The 19,948-nt window shown below is 38.4% G+C and overlaps 1 protein-coding gene across 4 annotated transcripts in view; it reads left to right on the forward strand.

The window, feature by feature from the left end:
* XRN1 (5'-3' exoribonuclease 1) overlaps positions 1-19,948 on the forward strand; it is a 102,061-nt gene that overhangs the window by 53,852 nt on the left and 28,261 nt on the right. For all 4 annotated transcript variants that reach the window (XM_081235690.1, XM_081235692.1, XM_081235693.1 and 1 more), the window contains exons 26-30: positions 4,236-4,325; positions 4,710-4,845; positions 15,702-15,758; positions 15,897-16,029; positions 18,609-18,678. In XM_081235690.1, the coding sequence (XP_081091816.1) occupies positions 4,236-4,325; positions 4,710-4,845; positions 15,702-15,758; positions 15,897-16,029; positions 18,609-18,678 (486 nt within the window). The remainder of the gene's footprint in view (positions 1-4,235; positions 4,326-4,709; positions 4,846-15,701; positions 15,759-15,896; positions 16,030-18,608; positions 18,679-19,948) is intronic.

A 19,948-nucleotide genomic window follows, 5' to 3' on the forward strand; every position in this document is an offset into this window, starting at 1 on the left:
GTACCACAACTTCTTTATCCATTTCTCTGTTGATGGACATTTAGGTTGCTTCCATGTCTTGGCTACTGTAAATAATAGTACTGCAATGAACATTGGGGTGTAGGTGTCTTTTTGGATTATGGTTTTCTCCAGATAAATGCCCAGGAGTGGGATTGCTGGATCATATTGTAGTTCTATTTTTAGTTTTTTAAGGAACCTCTGTACTCTTCTCCATAGTTGTTGTTCCAATTTACATTCCCACCAACAGTGTAAGCGGGTTCCCTTTTCTCCACACCCTGTCCAGCATTTACTGTTTGTGGAATTTTTGTTGATGGCCATTCTGACCCATGTGAGGTAATACCTCATTCTAGTTTTGATTTACATTTCTCTAATAATTAGTGATATGAGCATCTTTTCATGTGCTTTTGGCCATCTTTATGTCTTCTGTGGAAAAATGTCTCTTTAGATCTGCCCATTTTTTGATTGGGTTGCTTATTTTTTTGATATAGAGCTGCATGAACTGTTTGTGTATTTTGGAGATTAATCCCTTGTCAGTTGCTTCATTTGCAAATATTTTCTCCCATTCTAAGGGTTGTCTTTTCGTTTTGTTTATGGTTTCCTTTGCTGCATATCATCTTTCCTTTGTTTCTGTCTCTGTGTCCAAATTTCCCCTTTTCATGAGGACACCAGTCATATTGGATTAGGGCCTATCCTAATGACATTTTAGTTTGATTACTTCTTTTAAAATCCTATTTCAAAATAAAGTCAGATTCTGAGGTACTAGGAGTTGGGACTTCAGTTATGTCTTATGTTGGGGTGGGAGTGGGGGAGACACATTTCAACTGCATATTACCATCTAAAAATCTACATAATTTCTTCTATTTACCTCCATGTTTCCTTAAAAATGTCATATTTAGACTGCTTTTTCTTGATTTTTCAACTTGACATATGCATTGATTTTGTACCATGAATGATGAAGCTTTAGCTTTCTTTTACCAGCCCCACTCCCCATTCCCTTACCTCCCTACACACATGAACACATTTCCCCTCTCATTATAGTTTTATGGCAATTTTTTAAATTAAATCTGTTCTTAAGGTTTAGTCGATTAAGATAATGTAAAAGGTCACCTCTGGATCTTGTAGAGTATTGCATTTCCTTTCTTGTACACATTTTTGTTTTTTCTGTGTTGTTTATTCATTTGTTTCTTATCTATGTTCATGTAACCAGTGCGGCCCCAAACTCTGTACCATAGCTGGAAAATTTAATACAGTCAAACAGAACATGTGACCTCTCAGTTCCATTTTCTTCTTGTGTACTTCCTCTTAAAACTGTCTTTCTTCCTGCTTCAGTGTGAACTAATTGCTGTCCTGGGCTGTTGTACAGATTTCATTCAAGTTTCTCTTTACTATCATCCTTGGAATTCCCTTCACCATTCTTCTGCATAGGATTCCTTTATTTCCTGGCTTTCATGCTTTATTCCTTCTGATTTATGTCTCCATTTTGATGGAGCACTTATGCCAGTGGCTTCCTGAGAAAGCTTACATGTCTGGAAATTTCTTTAAATCTCCCTGATACTTGGTTGATAGCTCGCCTGGGTCTAGAATCCTAGATTGGAGATTATTTTCCTTCAGAATTTGAAAAGCACTGCTCCATTCTTGTGTTTCCTTTGCTGTCAAGAAGTCTTGTGTTATTCTGATTCTTAATCTTTGTGCATGATCTATTTTTCGTTTTCTGAAATCTTTTTAGAATCTTCCCTTTACCAATACTATTTAATAATGTGAAGATGTGTGCCTTGGAATGGGTCTTTTTTCTTTCATTTTGCTGTTCAGCCCTTTCAGACTTGAAACTGATGCCCTTCCATTCTGAGAAACTTTCTTGTATTATTTCTTTGATAATTTCCTCCTCACCATTTTGTTGTTGTTGTCATTCTCTCTTTCTAGGACTCCTTTTTTTTTCTTTTTTTTCTTTTTTTTTTTTTTTGTGGTACGCGGGCCTCTCACTGTTGTGGCCTCTCCCGTTGCGGAGCACAGGCTCCGGATGTGCAGGCTCAGTGGCCATGGTTCACGGGCCCAGCCGCTCCGCGGCACGTGGGATCTTCCCAGACAGGGGCACGAACCTGCGTCCCCTGCATCAGCAGGCGGACTCTCAGCCACTGTGCCACCAGGGAAACCCTAGGACTCCTTTTGATAGATGTTAGACCTTCTGGATTAATTCTCCTAATTTTCTTATCTCTTTTCATCCATTTTCTGTATTGTTATACTCCTGTTCTACTCTGTAGGAGATTTCTTCAGCTTTAACTTATTGTTTATTTTTATTTAATCATTTTTAATTTCTAGAAGTGTTTCTTTATTCTCTGGCATTCCTTTTTTGTAGCATCTTGTTCTTATAATGAATGAAATATCTTCTTTTATTTCTCTGAAGATAGTAATCCAGATTTTCTTCTATTCTTAATATTTTCTGTTTACTACAAATTGCTTTTTTTTTCCCTTTTCTGTGTGATTTGATCTCTCCTTTCACGTTAAAGATTTTTTTTTTTTTTGGTCTCGTGGTTCTTTAGTGTCTTACCATATTTACTATTCAGTGATTAAAAAGCTGACTGGAAATTTAATGTGCTTCAGTGAGGCTTCTCTGGTGGGACTTGGCTGTTTCAGTAGAACATCTCCAAATATCACTACCTATATGTATATCTTTTCTCTTGAGCTGGTTAGTTTTCCCAGAAAGGTATTCTGCAGCCTTTTTCTTGGAGGACAGACATGGAGAACAAAACTGACTTCCAGTGTTCTGGAAATTAACCAGAGAAAGGGGGTCTCATTACATAGTGGATACTGTGGTACACACCCAGATGTCTCTTCACGACTCAGGACCTGTTCCCTGAGCAGCAGGAATGCTGCTGTCTTACAGCCCTCAGCAGTGAGCCCTCTTCAGGAATTGCCCGACAGAAGAGAACTGCCTCACCTAAAGTGATATCCCTTTCCCACAACAGCCACACATCCAATACCTGATGATCAACAAGAAGACGTAAAGGCTCAGCCAACCTGATTGCCCCAGTTCAGGATAAGTCTGAGGAGCCATCCTACTTTGAGATCTCTGTGCTACTGGCCAAGGAGTTCATTAAGATTGAGCCACAGCCCAACTTCTCCCTGAGCCCAATTCCCCTTCCTTCCTTCCCTTCCACAGGTGTTGTTTCCACAGAACACACTAATAAACTTCTTCCATGTTTATCTCCATCTCAGAGTCTGCTTCTTAAAAATGTTATACTTCCTAGCCGGCTTCCTAGTGGCATGTTGTATAGGAGTTATATTTTCACTGGTCCCCTGTTTTCAGTAGGGCACCTATCCTCTCTTGCTCATGCCCCACCCATCCAGTTTCCTGTGCCTGGATTACCCAAGGCTCGAGCAGCCCCCTATTTAGCCTCTCTGAAAGTAAACTACAGGATTTACGCTGAGGTGGAGGTGACTGCCTAACTGCTTATTATACAAAATTTTCAACTAAAAGCCTGTTAAACCCACCCCATACTGCAGCATCAAAATGTATGGAGCCCATATCTCCTGAGCTTTTGCAGATTTCCACAGTTCACATCAACTTGCTTCTTGTTGACTTCCCACTCTGGTGACTTAGGGTACAGCTTATTCCTATCTGTCAAGTCAGTTCATACTTATCCAGTTTTCAGTTTCTAAAATTTTGTTAACATGTACTATCAGATTCTCTGCTTCTCTCTTCATCTGTCTTTATAGGTCCATGCCCTTTTTTCTACTTTACTATTCTTTTAGCAGGCTGGGAAGGGAGCAGAAATAAGCACATGTGTTCAGTCTGCTATGTGTATTTGAAAGTACTACAGTACACTGTTAGAGAACAATGGAATTTTGAGGAATATCAGAAGAAACTTTCAATGGATTTTCATTTGCTCTTTTGTGGAGTGCTCTAGCTTTATTGTGAAAACTAGAAAATGAACGTGGATACATTGGTTTTGTCCATTTATCACCTGTCATTATAGTCTAAGAGGGATACAGTCAGTGATGGAAGTTTATAAGTAATGATAGTTTAATTATACTTAAGAATTGAATCATTTCTCCCTCATCTTTTTTTGAGGGCCTGTGAACACTTTCAATCTTTTGGTCTCTATCCCTTATATGTGTACATAATTAGTCCTCAGTATATTTAATATATCCCCTTAGGATCCAGAAATTTGATAGGAAGTTTATATGAAATTAGCCATATTTTTAAAAGCAGTATTTTTGTTTGTTTGTTCGGCTAGAGCTCCAGAACTGTTTAGTTATATAGCCAAAAATAGCCAAGAGGATGTGTTCTATGAAGACGACATTTGGCCTGGAGAAAATGAGAATGGGTAAGCAAAATTTATGAGATTTATTGCCGCATAGTTCAACTTAGTGGTTCTACTGAAGGGTGGTAGTTAATCAAGAATTTATATTACTCTTGGGGGGAGGGTTTTGTATTGTTTTGTCCTTGCTTTAAGATCTTAATATAATTTTTTATTTCATTTATATCAGTAAAGTACTTTTAAACTAATTTTTGTGTTTTTTTTAATTACTGAGAAATAACATGTCCATGTTTATATTGGATTCATAATTAGCCCCAATTAAGTGGTGTGATTAATTATATATTTGATATCTTTTATAATTCACAGCCCTCAGAAAGTTCATATCAGGCCTTTTATGTAAACCCTCAGAAAGTTTCAATTAATGTGAAAAAATTATTGTTTTTAATATAGTGCTGAGAAAGTTCAAGAAATTATTACTTGGCTAAAGGGACATCCTGTCAGTACTTTGTCTCGTTCTTCTTGTGATTTACAAATTCTGGATGCAGCTATTGTTGAGAAAATTGAAGAAGAAGTTGAAAAGTGCAAGGTACTAATTTTCAATAATGAAGATTACTGATGAGATTTAAAGTTAAATGAACTATATTATCCTACAAATAATTTATTTGTATTTCAGTCAAATAAAACATACACTTAGTGATTCTAAATTATGTCAAAATATTCTGTAATTTTAAAAAATATTCCAGCCTTTTCCAGTGTCCATTAAGTTTGTCTAAATAAATATAAATGCACATCTTTTTTCTTTTGGCCACACCCTGTGGCATGTGGGATCTTAGTTCCCTGACCAGGGATCGAACCCATGCCCCTTGCATTGGGAGCATGGGGTCTTAACCACTGGAACACCAAGAAAGTCCCTAAAGCCATAGCATTTAAATTTTATGTCCTTGTAGTGTTTCTAATTTTAAGAATTAATATTTTGTGAGTCTAGTCAATAGAAAGTTTGTGATTGAGAAATAAGGTTAATTCCCTATTCTTTCCTATTCTAAGTTCTTTAAAAGATACAGTTTATCTTTTTATAGAACATAAAAATTATATTTATTTCACTTTTATTTCCCACTGATAAACTCATTCAGTTACTAAGTATTTTTGAAATCCCACTTAAACTATCCTTTTTTTATGTCTTGATTTTAAAAAGCAGTAACCTGTGTAGGCTTAACTGTTTTATCTGTTTTGATTCCCTATCTTGAGGCAATAGAAAATGGGTTAATTTTATTCCTTTTTTTAACTTACAATTTTATTTTTCACATATTTGCCTTTTTATTAAAATGATGTTGCTTTCCTAACACGGTGCTCTCTTGTTTGAACTAACAGCAGAGTAAGTTAAGAACTGGTTTCTCACGTCATTTTCCCCCATCCCTCTTTCAGTACTTAAAACCTTAGGCAAGATAGTTAACCTTTCCATGCCTCCATTTCCTGACTGGTAAAATAAGAATAACATAGTCCTCATATAGTCCTCAAAAGAATTAACTGAGTTAATACATACAAACTCCTAATAATGCCTAGCTATTATTAATGCTTAATAATACTTAGCTATAATTATTTGAATTCTCTTATCACATGCTCAAGAGCTATGAATTCGGTCTGGAAAATCACCACTAGATGACTCTTTAAGAAAAAATGTAAGGCTCAGAGCCAAGAGTTTGATATTTTGAAAGGTTAATGATATTCAGCTGAGGATAGAAAGCCTGCATTTCTTTTTAATTGTCTTTCAGTGTAAAGTCTATTTGTCCAGTATGGTTTTTGAAATGAGTTTTCCACTTAACAAAAGTTTATAGCTTTAAGCCCTCAAATTTTGTTTGAACCCATTTGGATGCAGAGCTTTTTCTAAAGTGTTTTACACATTCTCCCCTTACTTTGCAAACTGAAGATACACATACAAAGTTGTAGTCTATTATTTTGATTACAACATTTTTTAAATGTATGTACATATAGATAAGACAGGACTTTTTTATTAAACCTGTTAATGAGTCAAGGAGGAGCAGTTATGAGTGACTTTTTTTTTCCCTTTTCAGTGTTATAATGTTATTAGGCTAATAAAAGAAGGATAAAAACTAAAAAATGAACATAACATTCTGAATATAATATAAACTTTTCTTTTTAATGCAGGGTCATCATTAAAAGTATCCCTAGTTTTCTTATTGACAGTGGTTCCTTCCCAAACTCAGCTAATTATCAAAATTACTGAAGGAGCTTTTAAAAAAACACACATTCTAGATTCCACCCTCAGAGCAGTACTTCTTGAACTTTGCAGATGAATCACTGGGGGATCTTGATAAAATACAGATTCTGATTCAGTAGCTCTAGGATGAGCAGCTCTTGATATTCTGCATTTCTAGCAAGCTCCCAGTTGATCACACTTTCAGTAGTCATTCCCCAGAACTTCCCATTTTAGTAGCTGTGGGTTGGGGCCTATAGTGAAAATGCCCTAGTCTATTAATTTGCCTAATGAGTCAGGTTTGAATGCCATATTTTCTAATCAATGCTGTAATTATAGTAATAATGCCTAGGGATGTGTTAGAACATATGGGTTGTTTTATCATATGCAATCCTCCAGGCACAGTTCTTGTGTCTGCTTTTTTAAATTACTTTAAATCTTTTCTCATATTCTTTTTTCTTGCTGTTGTCAGTAGGCACCAGTTGTACTCTATCAGTACTTCTAGTCTGCTATGCCCTGGAAACATAGACACCTTCTCAGCAAGACCTTCACTTTTCACCCTACTTAAAATTTCAGTCTCTCCCCACACTGCTGATCCCCGTCTCTGCTTTATTTTCCTCTATGCTTTTTATCTTCAAGCGTGCTATATTTTTCCCCTCAGTTTGTTTCTTGTATGTCTCCCTCAACTAGAATAGAAGAACAGTTCACTGTTCTATCTCCAGTACCTAAATCAATAAATGGCACATAAATAGAACTCAGTAAATATTTATTCATAGATAGAAATGAAATATCTCTATAATAAAAGAAAATAGACTCTGTTTAAAGGCTGGAGCATTTTACAGTCTATAAATACAAGAACTCTATAGTACATGGGCTCTGTAGCTTAGGGCTGTTCTGTGCCCGTTTGTACTTATGTCCATAAGCTGTAGTCTAAAGATAGGGTACTATCATCACAAGCAAACTGCTGCCATTTGTCCTATCAGGTAAGAATTCACGTTTTGAAAATATTTAATGTAAATCGTAGTAATGGATTGCAGTGGTTGTAAAGTATTCTCACCTTTTTTTTGTACACAGTATATTTTTCCCTGTTAATTTTTTAAATAGATCTTTACTGGAGTATAATTGCTTCACAATACTATGTTAGTTTCTGTTGTACACCAAAGTGAATCAGCCATATGCATACATATGTCCCCATATCCCCTCCCTCTTGAGCCTCCCTCCCACCCTCCCTATCCCATCCCTCCAGGTCATCGCAAAGCACCGAGCTGATCTCCCTGTGCTATGCTGCTGCTTCCCACTAGCTAACTATTTTACATTTGGTAGTGTATATATGTCGACGCTCCTCTCACTTTGCCCCAGCTTCCCCCTTCCCCATCCGCCCCGTGTCCTCAAGTCCATTCTCTATGTCTACATCTGTATTCATGCCCTGCAACGAGGTTCATCCGTACCATTTTTTTTTTCTAGATTCCATATATATGCGTTAGCATACGGTATTTGTTTTTCTCTTTCTGACTTCACTCTGTTGACAGACTCTGGGTCCATCCACCTCACTACAAATAACTCAATTTTGTTTCTTTTTATGGCTGAGTAATATTCTATTGTATATATGTGTCACGTCTTCTTTTCTTTTATAAAGTGAAAGGTGTTTTTTTTTTTATTTATTTATTTTATTTTTGGCTGCATTGGGTCTCTGTTGGGACGCAGACTTTTCTCTAGTTGCAGCGAGCAGGGGCTCCTCTTCATTGTGGTGCGCGTTGTGGTGCGGTGGCTTCTCTTGCTGCAGAGCACGGGCTCTAGGCACGCAGGCTCAGTAGTTGTGGCTCGCAGGCTCTAGAGCGCAGGTTCAGTAGTTGTGGCGCACGGCCTTAGTTGCTCTGCAGCATGTGAGATCTTCCCGGGCCAGGGCTCAAACCTGTGTCCCCTGCATTGGCAGGCGGGTTCTTAACCGCTGTGCCACCAGTGAAGCCCGCCACATCCTCTTTATCCATTCATCTGTCAGTGGACACTTAGGTTGCTTGCATGTCCTGGCTATTGTAAATAGAGCTCCAATGAACATTTTGGTACATGACTCTTTTTGAATTATGGTTTTCTCAGGGTATATGCCTAGTAGTGGGATTCCTGGGTCATATGATAGTTCTATTTTTAGGTTTTTTTTTTTTTTTTTTTGCAGTACGCGGGCCTCTCACTGTCGTGGCCTCTCCCTTTGCGGAGCACAGGCTCCGGACACGCAGGCTCAGCGGCCATGGCTCACGGGCCCAGCCGCTCCGCGGCATGTGGGATCTTCCCGGACCTGGGCACGAACCCGCGTCCCCTGCATCGGCAGGCGGACTCTCAACCACTGCGCCACCAGGGAAGCCCTCTATTTTTAGTTTTTTAAGGAACATCCATACGGTTCTCCATAGTGGTTGTATCAATGTACATTCCCACCAACAGTGCAGGAAGGTTCCCTTTTCACCACACCCTTTCCAGCATTTATTGTTTCTACATTTTTTGATAACTGCCATTCTGACTGGTGTGACGTGATACCTCGTTGTAGTTTTGATTTGCATCTCTCTAATAATTAGCGATGTTGAGCATCTTTTCACGTGGCTCTTGGCCATCTGTATGTCTTCCTTGTGAAATGTCTGTTTAGGTCTTCTGCCCATTTTTTAATTGGATTGTTTGTTTTTTTGATATTGAGCTCCATGAGCTGTTTGTATATTTTGGACATTAATCCTTTGTCTGTTGTTTCATTTGCAAGTATTTTCTCCCATTCTGAGGGTTGTCTTTTTGTCTTGTTTATGGTTTCCTTTGCTGTACAAAAGCTTTTAAGTTTAATTAAGTCCCATTTACTTATTTTTGTTTTTATTTCCGTTACTCTAGGAGGTGGATCAAAAGAGATCTTGCTGTGGTTTATATCAAAGAGTATTTTTCCTATGTTTTCCTCTAAGAGTTTTATAGTGTCTGGTCTTACATTTAGGTCTTTAATCTATTTGGAGTTTATTTTTGTGTATGGTGTTAGGGAGCGTTCTAATTTCATTCTTTTACATGTAGCTGTGCAGTTTTCCCAGCACCACTTACTGAAGAGGCTATCTTTTCTCCATCGAATGTTTTTGCCTCCTTTGTCATAAATTAGGTGACCATATGTGCGTGGGTTTATCTCTGGGCTTTCTATCCTGTACCATTGCTCTATATTTCTGTTTTTGTACCAGTACCATATTGTCTTCATTACTGTACCTTTGTGGTATATAGTTTGAGGTCAGGGAGCCTGATTCCTCCAACTCTGTTTTTCTTTCTAAGATTGCTTTGGCTATTCAGGGTCTTTTGTGTCTCCATACGAATTGTAAAATTCTCTGTTCTAATTCTGTGAAGAATGCCATTGGTAGTTTGATAGGGATTGCATTGAATCTGTAGATAGCTTTGGGTAGTATAGTTATTTTCACAATATTGATTCTTCCAATCCAAGAACATGGTATATTTCTCCACCTATTTATGTCATCATCTTTGATTTCTTTCATCAGTGTTTTATAGTTTTCTGAGTACAAGTCTTACGCCTCCTTAGGCAGGTTTATTCCTAGGTATTTTATTCTTTTTGTTGTGATGGTAAATGGCATTGTTTCCTTAATTTCTCTTTCTGATTTTTTGTTGTTGGTGTATAGGAATGCCAGAGATTTCTGTGCATTAATTTTGTATCCTGCAACCTTACCAAATTCATTGATTAGTTCTAGTAGTTTTCTGGGGCATCTTTAGGATTTTCTATGTATAGTATCATGTCATCTGCAAACAGTGACAGTTTGACTTCTTCTTTTCCAATTTGTGTTCCTTTTATTTCTTTTTCTTCTCTGATTGCCGTGGCTAGGATTTCCAAAACTATGTTGAATAAGAGTGGTGAGAGTGGACATCCTTCTTTGTCCCTGATCCTAGTGGAAATGCTTTCAGATTTTCACCACTGAGCATGATGCTTGCTGTGGGTTTGTCATATATGGCCTTTATTATGTTGAGGTAGGTTCCCTCTATGCCAATTTTCTGGAGAGTTTTTATCATAAATGGGTGTTGAATTTTGTCAAAAGCTTTTTCTGCATCTATTGAGATGATCATATGGTTTTTATTCCTTAATTTGTTAATGTGGTGTACCACACTGACTGATTTGCTTATATTGAAGAATCCTTGCATCCCTGGGATAAATCCCGCTTGACCATGGTGTATGATCCTTCTAATGTGTTGTTGCATTGTTTGCTAGTATTTTGTTCAGGATTTTTGCATCTATGTTCATCAGTGTATTGGTCTATAATTTTCTTTTTTTGTGATATCTTTTACTGGTATTGATATCAGGGTGATGGTGGCTTCGTAGAATGAATTTGGGAGTGTTTCTCCCTCTGCAATTTTTTGAAGAGTTTGAGAAGGATCGGTGTTAGCTGTCCTCTAAATGTTTGATGGAATTTGCCTGTGAAGCCATCTGGTCCTGGACTTTTGTTTGTTGGAAGATTTTTAATTACGGTTTCAGTTTCAGTGCTTGTGATTGGTCTGTTTATATTTTCTAATTCTTCCTGGTTTAGTCTTGGAAAATTGTACCTTTCCAAGAATTTGTCCGTTTCTTCGTGGTTGTCCATTTTATTGGCATATAGTTGTTTGTAGTAGTCTCTTGTAATCCTTTGCATTTCTGCAGTGTCAGTTTTGATTTCTCCTTTTGCATTTCTAATTTTACTGATTTGTATCCTCTCCCTTTTTTTCTTGATGAGTCTGGCTAAGGGTTTATCAATTTTGTTTATCTTCTCAAAGAACCAACTTTTAGTTTTATTGACCTTTACTATTGTTTTCTTCATTTCTATTTATTTCTGCTCTGATTTTTATGATTTCTTTCCTTCTACTGACTTTGGGTTTTCTTTATTCTTCTTTCTGTAATTGTTTTCAGTGTAAGGTTAGATTGTTTATTTGAGATTTTTGTTTCTTGAGGTGAGATTGAATTGCTATAAACTTCCCTCTTAGAACTGCTTTTGCTGCATCCCATAGGTTTTGGGTCGTCGTGTTTTCATTGTCATTTGTTTCTATGTAGTTTTTTATTTCTTCTTTGATTTCTTCAGTGATCTCTTGGTTATTTAGTAGTGCACTGTTTAGCCTCCATGTATTTGTGACTTTTACAGTTTTTTTCCTGTAATTGATTTCCAGTCTCATAACGTTGTGGTCAGAAAAGATGCTTGATACGATTTCAATTTTCTTAAATTTTCTGGGACTTGATCTGTGACCCAAGATGTGATCTGTCCTGGAGAATGTTCCATGTGCACTTGAGAAGAAAGTGTATTCTGCCACTTTTGGTTGGAATGTTCTATAAATATCAATTAAATCTACCTGGTCTATTGTGTTATTGAAAGCTTGTGTTTCCTTATTTATTTTCTGTTTGGATGATCTTTCCATTAGTGTAAGTGGGGTGTTAAAGTCCCATACTGTTGTGTTACTGTCGATTTCTCCTTTTGTGCTTGTTAGCATTTGCCTTATGTATTGAGGTGCTCCTATGTTGGATGCATAAACATTTTTTTTTACTTTATTTTATTTTATTTTATTTTTGGCTGCGTTGGGTCTTCGTTGCTGTTAGCGGGCTTACTCTAGTTGCAGCAAGCGAGTGCTACTCTTTGTTGTGGTGCATGGGCATCTCATTACAGTGGCTTCTCTTGCTGTGGAGCACAGGCTCTAGGCTTGCGGGCTCAGTAGTTGTGGCACACGGGCTCAGTAGTTGTGGCTCGCAGGCTCTAGAGTGCAGGCTCAGTACTTGTGGCGCATGGGCTTAGTTGCTCCGCGGCATGTGGAATCTTCCCGGACCAGGGCTCTAACCCGTGTCCCCTGCATTGGCAGGCAGATTCTTAACCACTGTGCCACCAGGGAAGCCCCATAAACATTTATAATTGTTATATCTTCTTCTTGGATTGATCCTTTGATCATTATGTAGTGTCCCTCCTTATCTCTTGTAACAGTCTTTATTTTAAAGTCTGTTTTATCAGATACAAGTATTGCTACTCCAACTGTCTTTTGATTTCCATTTGCATGGATATCTTTTTCCATCCCTTCACTTTCAGTCTGTATGTGTCCCTCGGTCTGAAGTGGGTCTCTTGTAGACAGCATATATATGGGTCTTGTTTTGGTATCTGTTCAGCCAGTCTGTGTCTTTTGGTTGGGGCATTTAATCCATTTACATTCAAGCTTATTATCAATATGTATGTTCCTATTACCATTTTCTTAATTGTTTTGGGTTTGTTTTTGTGGGTCTTTTTCTTCTCTTTTATTTTCTACCTAGAGAAGTTTCTTTAGCATTTGTTGTAAAGCTGGTTTGGTGGTGCTGAATTCTCTTAGCTTTTGTTTGTCTGAAAAGCTTTTGATTTATCCATTGAATCTGAATGAGATTCTTGCTGGGTAGAGTAATCTTGGTTGTAGGTTTTTCTCTTTCATCACTTTAAGTATATCCTGCCACTCCCTTCTGGCCTGCAGAGTTTCTGCTGAAAAATCAGCTGATAACCTTATGGGAATTCCTTTTTATGTTATTTTTTGTTTTTCCCTTGCTGCTTTTAATATTTTTTCTTTGAATTTAATTTTTGTTAGTTTGTTTAATATGTATGTGTCTTGGTGTGTTTTTCCTAGGGTTTATCCTGTATGAAATTCTCTTTGCTTCCTGGACTTGGGTGACTGTTTCCTTTCCCACGTTAGGGAAGTCTTCGACTATAATCTCTTCAAATATTTTCTCAGACCCTTTCTTTTTCTCTTCTTCTTCTGGGACCCCTATAATTAGATTGTTGGTGAATTTAGTGTTGTTCCAGAGGTTTCCGAGATTGTCTTCAATTCTTTTCATTCTTTTTTCTTTATTCTGCTCCTCGGCAGTTATTTCCACCATTTTGTCTTCCAGCTCACCTATTTGTTCTTCTGTCTCAGTTATTCTGTTACTGATTCCTTCTAGTGTATATTTCATTTCATTTATTGTGTTATTCATCTCTGTTTGTTTGTTCTTTAGTTCTTCTATATCTTTGTTAAACATTTCTTGTATTTTCTCAATCCATGCCTCCATTCTGATTCTGGGATTCTGGATCATCTTTACTATCATTACTCTGAATTCTTTTTCAGGTAGATTGCCTATTTCCTCTTCATTTATTTGGTCTTGTAGGTTTTTACCTTGCTCTTTCGTCTGTGACATATGTTTTTGCCTTCTCTCTCTCTCTCTCTTTTTTTTTTTTTTTTTTTTTTAATGAGCGGGGAGTGTGTTCCTGTCTTACTGGTTGTTTGGCCTGAAGCTTCCAACACTGGAGTTTGTAGGCTGTTGTGTAGAGCTGGGTCTTGGTGCTGAGATGAGGAACTCGTGAGACCTCACTCCAATGAATATTCCCTGGGGTCTGAGGTTCTCTGTTAGTCCAGTGGTTCCTTCACGGAACTCCCACCACAGGAGCTTCAGCCCGACCCCCAGCTAGTGAACCAAGATCCCAAAATCTAAATGGGGTGGCAAGAAAAAAAGAGAGAGAGAAAAATAACAAAGTAAAAGATAAAATTAGACTAGGAAGCTAACATATGTGTTAGAAAGAATACAAAAATAAAAATATAGATGAATCAACAACTGGAAGGTACAACAGTACAATTGTAAAGAGGAGGTGGAGGAAAAGAGGGGGGGAAAAAGGCGGGGGTGGAGGCCTTGGCTGTGGAGGGCGGGGCCTAAGCAAGGGCAAGATTTGGGCGGTGGGTGGGGCCTGTGCTCAGGACCCACAGGGCCGGAAAAAGCCCTCAGGGCTGTGTGGGGTGGGGGGTGGGGCTTAGGCTCAAAGGAACAGGAGGGGCCCAGGCGTGCCCCCCACCCCTGGTCTCAGAGGGCAGGGGCCTCGCCTGGGAGCCCAGCAGGCTCCCTGAGCCTTAGTGGGAGGGGCAAACTCCCTCTGCTCCCCTCCCACTCCTCCTGGAGGGCCCCTCCCGCCTGCCTCTACTGATCTCCCCGGCCTCCCTCCTGTGCCCCCAAGGACCCACACAGCCTGGAGGGAGCTTTGGAGAGCAGGGTCCAGCCTGGGAGCTCAGCAGGCTCCCTGTGCCCACATGGGCGGGGTAAACACCCTCTGCTCCTCTCCCACTACTCCCAGAGGGCCCCTCCCGCCTGCCTATCCTGATCTCCCCGGCCTCCCTCCTATGCCTCTAGGACCCACGTGGCCTGAAGGAGGCATTGGTTGGGGGGGCTACCGGCCTGGGAGCTCAGCAGGCTCCCTGGGCCAGAGTGGGCCGGGCCGTCGCCCTCTGCTTCTTTCCCTCTCCTCCTGGAGGGCCCCTCCTGCCTGCCTCTCCTGATCTCCCTGGCCTCTCCCTGGCCTGTCAGGCCTCCACTTCTCCTAGCCCCTGAGTTCCCCCATGTCCTACCAGTTCATTTGGGGGTTCCTTCCGTCTCCTTGGGCGTCAGGGTCCCCCACCAGCGGCCGGCAGGCACCCTAGTTGTGGGGCGATGCTAACTTGGCATCTTCCCACACTGCCATCTTGACTCCTATTCTCACATTTTTATTAGGTAGAACAGGTAATATTATTTCCATCTTACAGATTGAAGGAAGCTGGTGCTTAAGTGTGAGGTCACAGAATTAACAAGTAGCGAATAGAGGAGAAAACTCTTCTTCCAGCATTTTTAGATAGTCAAAAATTTAAACACCAAAGCCAGTTTCCAAAAGCAAAGACTTTGTATCAATGTTACCTTAATTTTTATAAGTAGCCACAAAACCCGAAGTATTGACATAGATCAATACTTTATACCTGTTTTTCCTTTACTATTAATCTTTATTGACCATTATATACAATTCTTCTTAGGATAAAAAAGCATTTGAATAGGATAGCATTTACATAAATTTCAAAACTGACAAGTATAATCTTTAGTGTTAGAAATAAGGTTACATTGGGGAGGGGTAGTAACTGGAAGACAATTTCTTTTTTCAGGGTCTTTTATGTTGTGCTTAGTAGTGTTCTGTTTCTTGAACTGAGTGTGGCTATACATAGGTATGCTCATACTATAAAAATTCGTCAGATTTTATACTTATAAGTTTGCATTTTTCTATATGTCTTATATATCAACAAAAATTTTTACTTTAAAAAATGTAAGAATTTATTTATTCATCCTTGCTTGCATCTAAAGAAATTCAGAAATCTTAAAATTACTCATTTCTTTTGGCTTTTTAATATTCAGTCATGTCCAAATACTGAATAGTAATTTTAAATTTTAATATTTTAAAAATATTTTCAAATTCTTCTTTCCTCAGCAAAGAAAGAATAATAAGAAGGTTCGAGTGACAGTGAAGCCCCATTTGCTATACAGAGTAAGTTTCCTGTCAGAGAATTCAAAGTTGTTGTTTTTGCTTTGAAAGTATAGAAGGAACAAATGTTTTCAATACGTTAGTAGAAAATCTTCTTAAAATTAGAGTTAATAATAATAATTAAATCTTTCTTCTCTTCAGCCTTTAGAACAGCAACATGGAGTCATTCCTGATCGGGATGCAGAATTTCGTCTCTTTGACCGAGTTGTAAATGTGAGAGAGAACTTTTCCGTTCCAGTTGGCCTTCGGGGCACCATCATAGGAATTAAAGGGGGTAATAACTCAATATTTGACGTGTCTCCAACTGCATTTATATTGTAGAGTGAAACACAAACTTGTGTGTCTTATATGTAAGCAGAAAGCAACTATAAATCAGGAAAAACACTAAATCCTTTTATGTTTTAGTTAAGTTTTTTCCAGCTTTAGGTTTCAGAGAAAATTCTTCTTCTCTATCTTGTGTAATCATCTGGGAAGTGATTTAAAATGTGGGGAAGTTGACGAACGGCTGCTGAAAATTTGGTAGCTTATGTATAGCACATAAAAATTATCTAAAACCTTGGTGAGAATACATACATGTGTTTTCATGAAACTAAGAGAAACATTTCATCGGGCTTCATCTAACCTTGTTCAGGCCTTTACCTTAATTGTCATTGTAATCTCTTGATATCTGTGGAGATATAAACAAACATGATGCATCAGCTTATTTGTGGTTAAAAGATTTGCATATTTATTTGAATTTTATGAATACAACTAGATATTGTATGTAAAACAAACCTATCAATCTGTTGTACAACAATGTGCATATAGTTAACACTACAATACTATACATTTAAAAAGGGTTACAATGATAAATTTTATATTATGTGTTTTTTACAAAAAAAAAAGAAAGAAAAATGAGAGTATGGAAAGAAAAGGGAAGAATTAGCTAAGGATCTAAAAATGCCTCAAAGGGATGCCTAGCTTTGCAACATAGATTCCAAAAAAAAAGTCAATCCAACATGAAGCAGCAAATCAGGTACCTAGAGGTCAGAGCGCTGGCAGCACTGTCCCTCCATATCCCAGGCACTCAACCTTGGTCTCACTGCCAGAAAGAAGGAAGAGCAGACAGGCCATGAGCCTAAGAGAGCTGCTTATTTATTGCCAACAGTGTGCCCGGCACTTTTACATTTTGCATTTAACCCTCCCAACCACCTGAGAGGGAGATATTATTTCCTCACCTAAGAGTTTAAGTGACTTGCCCGAATTTACACAAATAAGTGGCAGAGCTGGGATTTGAACTCTTTGCCCTGATTCTTTTCTAACTTTGAGCAATGGTTCTCCACATTTGCACATCTTCTTGGGGTCTGCCTCTAAAAAGAGATTTCTTCCCTGATTTTTCTTTGAATTTTTTTGGATACATTTCTGGTGCTGAAAATGGAGGCAGGAAGGGTAAGTAGGTTAAGCCCAGGCTGAGTATGGTAAAGGTCAGATAGGTGCAGTGAAGCAACACTCCTGCTGCTATCTGTTCAGCCTCAGGCATTGGCAGTTCAAATGTTGAGCTTATTGGATTGTACTCTAATTAGATTGTCCTGAAAAAGCCTTAGGACCCTGATAACATAGAAGTTTCCTTTCTTCTGACAACCCCTATCAGTAGTAGTGACGACTTGGAATTTTGTCTTGACAAAAATTTTAAAGCTACACCTACTCTGAGTGGGGAAAGCTCTGTCATTGATTAACCATGTCTGCCATGGACATGGAATATAAAGGGAAATATTTGTCTTACTGCCTTCAGCTGATACCTCATCTCCGTTGTCATCTCCACTAAAGGGGGTGAGCAATCCTCTTGTCAATAATCTTTTGAGTAAGTGGCTCCTCCCTCAGATGGGAAACAGGAACTTAGAAAGTGGACCTTAAGCCTTCAGAGGAGAAACTCCTGCCTCCCATTGAGCCCCACTTTCTTGGGTTTAGATTTTAGGTAAAAGTGTCAGGTGAAAGGTACAGCCAGATGGGGGAGAATGAGTAAGCTCTGCAGGCCTGGTTTCGTTTGGGCAATGAAAGACCAAGAATGAGGGAAACATCCCCCAGCCCCTAACGTAGTATCAGGTATGGTATTAGCGTTCTCCCGAGAAACAGGACCAATAGCTTGGAAAGGGGTGGGGATAGAGATGGGGAGAGAGAGAGAGAGTCAATTCTGAAGTTATGTGATAGACTCTATTATTAATTTGGGCTTAGAATTCAAATATTATTGTAGCTAATTATTTCACTTTATCTTGGCATTTTAGTAAATTTAAACTTTCCAGTTATATCCCATCATCCTCTCTGCTAAAGTTTATTCTTTTCTGTTCCTCCTTACGTTTATTGCACCACAGTCTTTCTCAGGTGTCTCATGTCTCAGTCATGGCATCCATTATCTACCAAGTCATCTCAGCCAGAACTTTGGAGTAATCTTTGACATCTCTGTTCTTTTTGTCTACACAGGTCACAAACTCCTGCCAGTTCTATCTAGTAGTATATCCATTCTCTCCATTCCGTTCCTTTCATTACTGCCATGTCTTCAAATCTTCATTTCCTTTGTCTGATTGTAAGACCTTCTAAACTGCAAATTCCAAAGTTATTTCTTTTATTAACTCTCTTTTTATGAATAATTTCCAGCATACACCAAAACAGAGAGAAAAATATAATTAATTCTCACAGCATCTAATTTAAAATAGTATTATTTTACTTTAAGTTAATACCAGTAAGGTAATCTGTGAGCTTATTTTCTTTTCATTCACTCTCTGTATTGATAGTTGTAATGCTTCTTATACCCCAAAAACTTACATGCTGATTTTTCTTTTATCGTATGATTTTTCCATCTCTCTCTTTTTTAAACAGCTAATAGAGAAGCTGATGTACTATTTGAAGTGTTATTTGATGAAGAATTTCCTGGAGGTTTAACAATAAGGTTTGTATTTGCAGATGATAATTACACTTTGTAAATATGCCCATGTGGCCAATAACTATATTACTTGTTTATTTGTCCACAATTTCAGTTCCTAGTATGTACAAGACATCATACTTGCTACCAGGGGTGTAACAGTGAATAAGACAGACATGGTTTCTACCCTCATGGAGCTTTCATTTTAGTAGGGGGGATACATTGGGTTGGCCAAAAAGTTCGTTCAGGTTTTTGGTACCATCTTATGAAAACCCGAACGAACTTTTTGGCCAACCCAATAATTAAGTTACTGCAATATTACTTTTTTAATTAAAATGTGACAAGTGCTGGGAAGAAGTATTTCAGGTGTCTGTAAGAGTGTGATCTGTCCTGAGAGTTCTAGAAAGGCTTTCTTTAAGCAGTGACGTTTAAAATGGGACATGAAGAATAGGTAACTGGAGGAAGAGTGACAAGTGGTCAGGAAGAAAGAATAGCATATGCAACAGAGGACATTTTCACTCATTTAAAAACTAAAAGAATGCAAGTGTGTCAACTTCAGCAACTGTGTAAGATGAGAGTAAGGGAGAAGAGCAAGGACCACACTATGCAGGAACTGGTAAGCCACTTTCAGGACATGCTAAGGATCTTGGTATCTTGGTCTTTATCATTAAAGCAATGTGAAGCCATCAAAATCAGAAATGTGACATGATCAGATTTGCATTTTTTTATGGTTAAATAACTTGAGAAATAGAAACGTTCTTTGAATTGAGTGACATTTTAAGTCGTTGTCATTTGTTTTGGTGGAGTTATGGGTGCTCAAGCTAGATTGGGTTGGTTTGAGGAGTGAATGGCAGGTGTAACCAGGGAGGCAAGAAACTGAGCTGACCCTTGAGAAGTTTGACCATGAAGGAGAGAAAAGATAACTGGGGGTGAGGAGGTTTAAAGGAAGAGGATTGGATTGTTTGTTTTTAATTTAACATGGCAGAGACTTGTTCAAGTCTATTTTGGGGAGCATTATAGAAAGAAAGTTTAAAGTTATAGGAAAAAGATCCTGTTAGAATGAGAGGTGCCGTGGAATATTAGAAAGTGGGGGCTCTTTCACTTAACCTTTGTGTTACCTTAGGTAGGTTAGTTAAAAGCATTCTGACCCTCAGTTTCCTCATCTATAATGAAGATGTGCACTTCACTAGGTGATTGTGAGGGTTAAATGAAATCCTTTCCAGTTTTCCTTTCTCCCTTCTAAACACCAACTGGAAAACTGAACTGAAGTTAGCTTAGTTTCTTTTTCCCCTCTGTT

This window comes from Mesoplodon bidens (assembly GCF_964165515.1).
Source record: "Mesoplodon bidens genome assembly, chromosome: 5".
Taxonomy (NCBI): Eukaryota; Metazoa; Chordata; class Mammalia; order Artiodactyla; family Ziphiidae; genus Mesoplodon; species Mesoplodon bidens.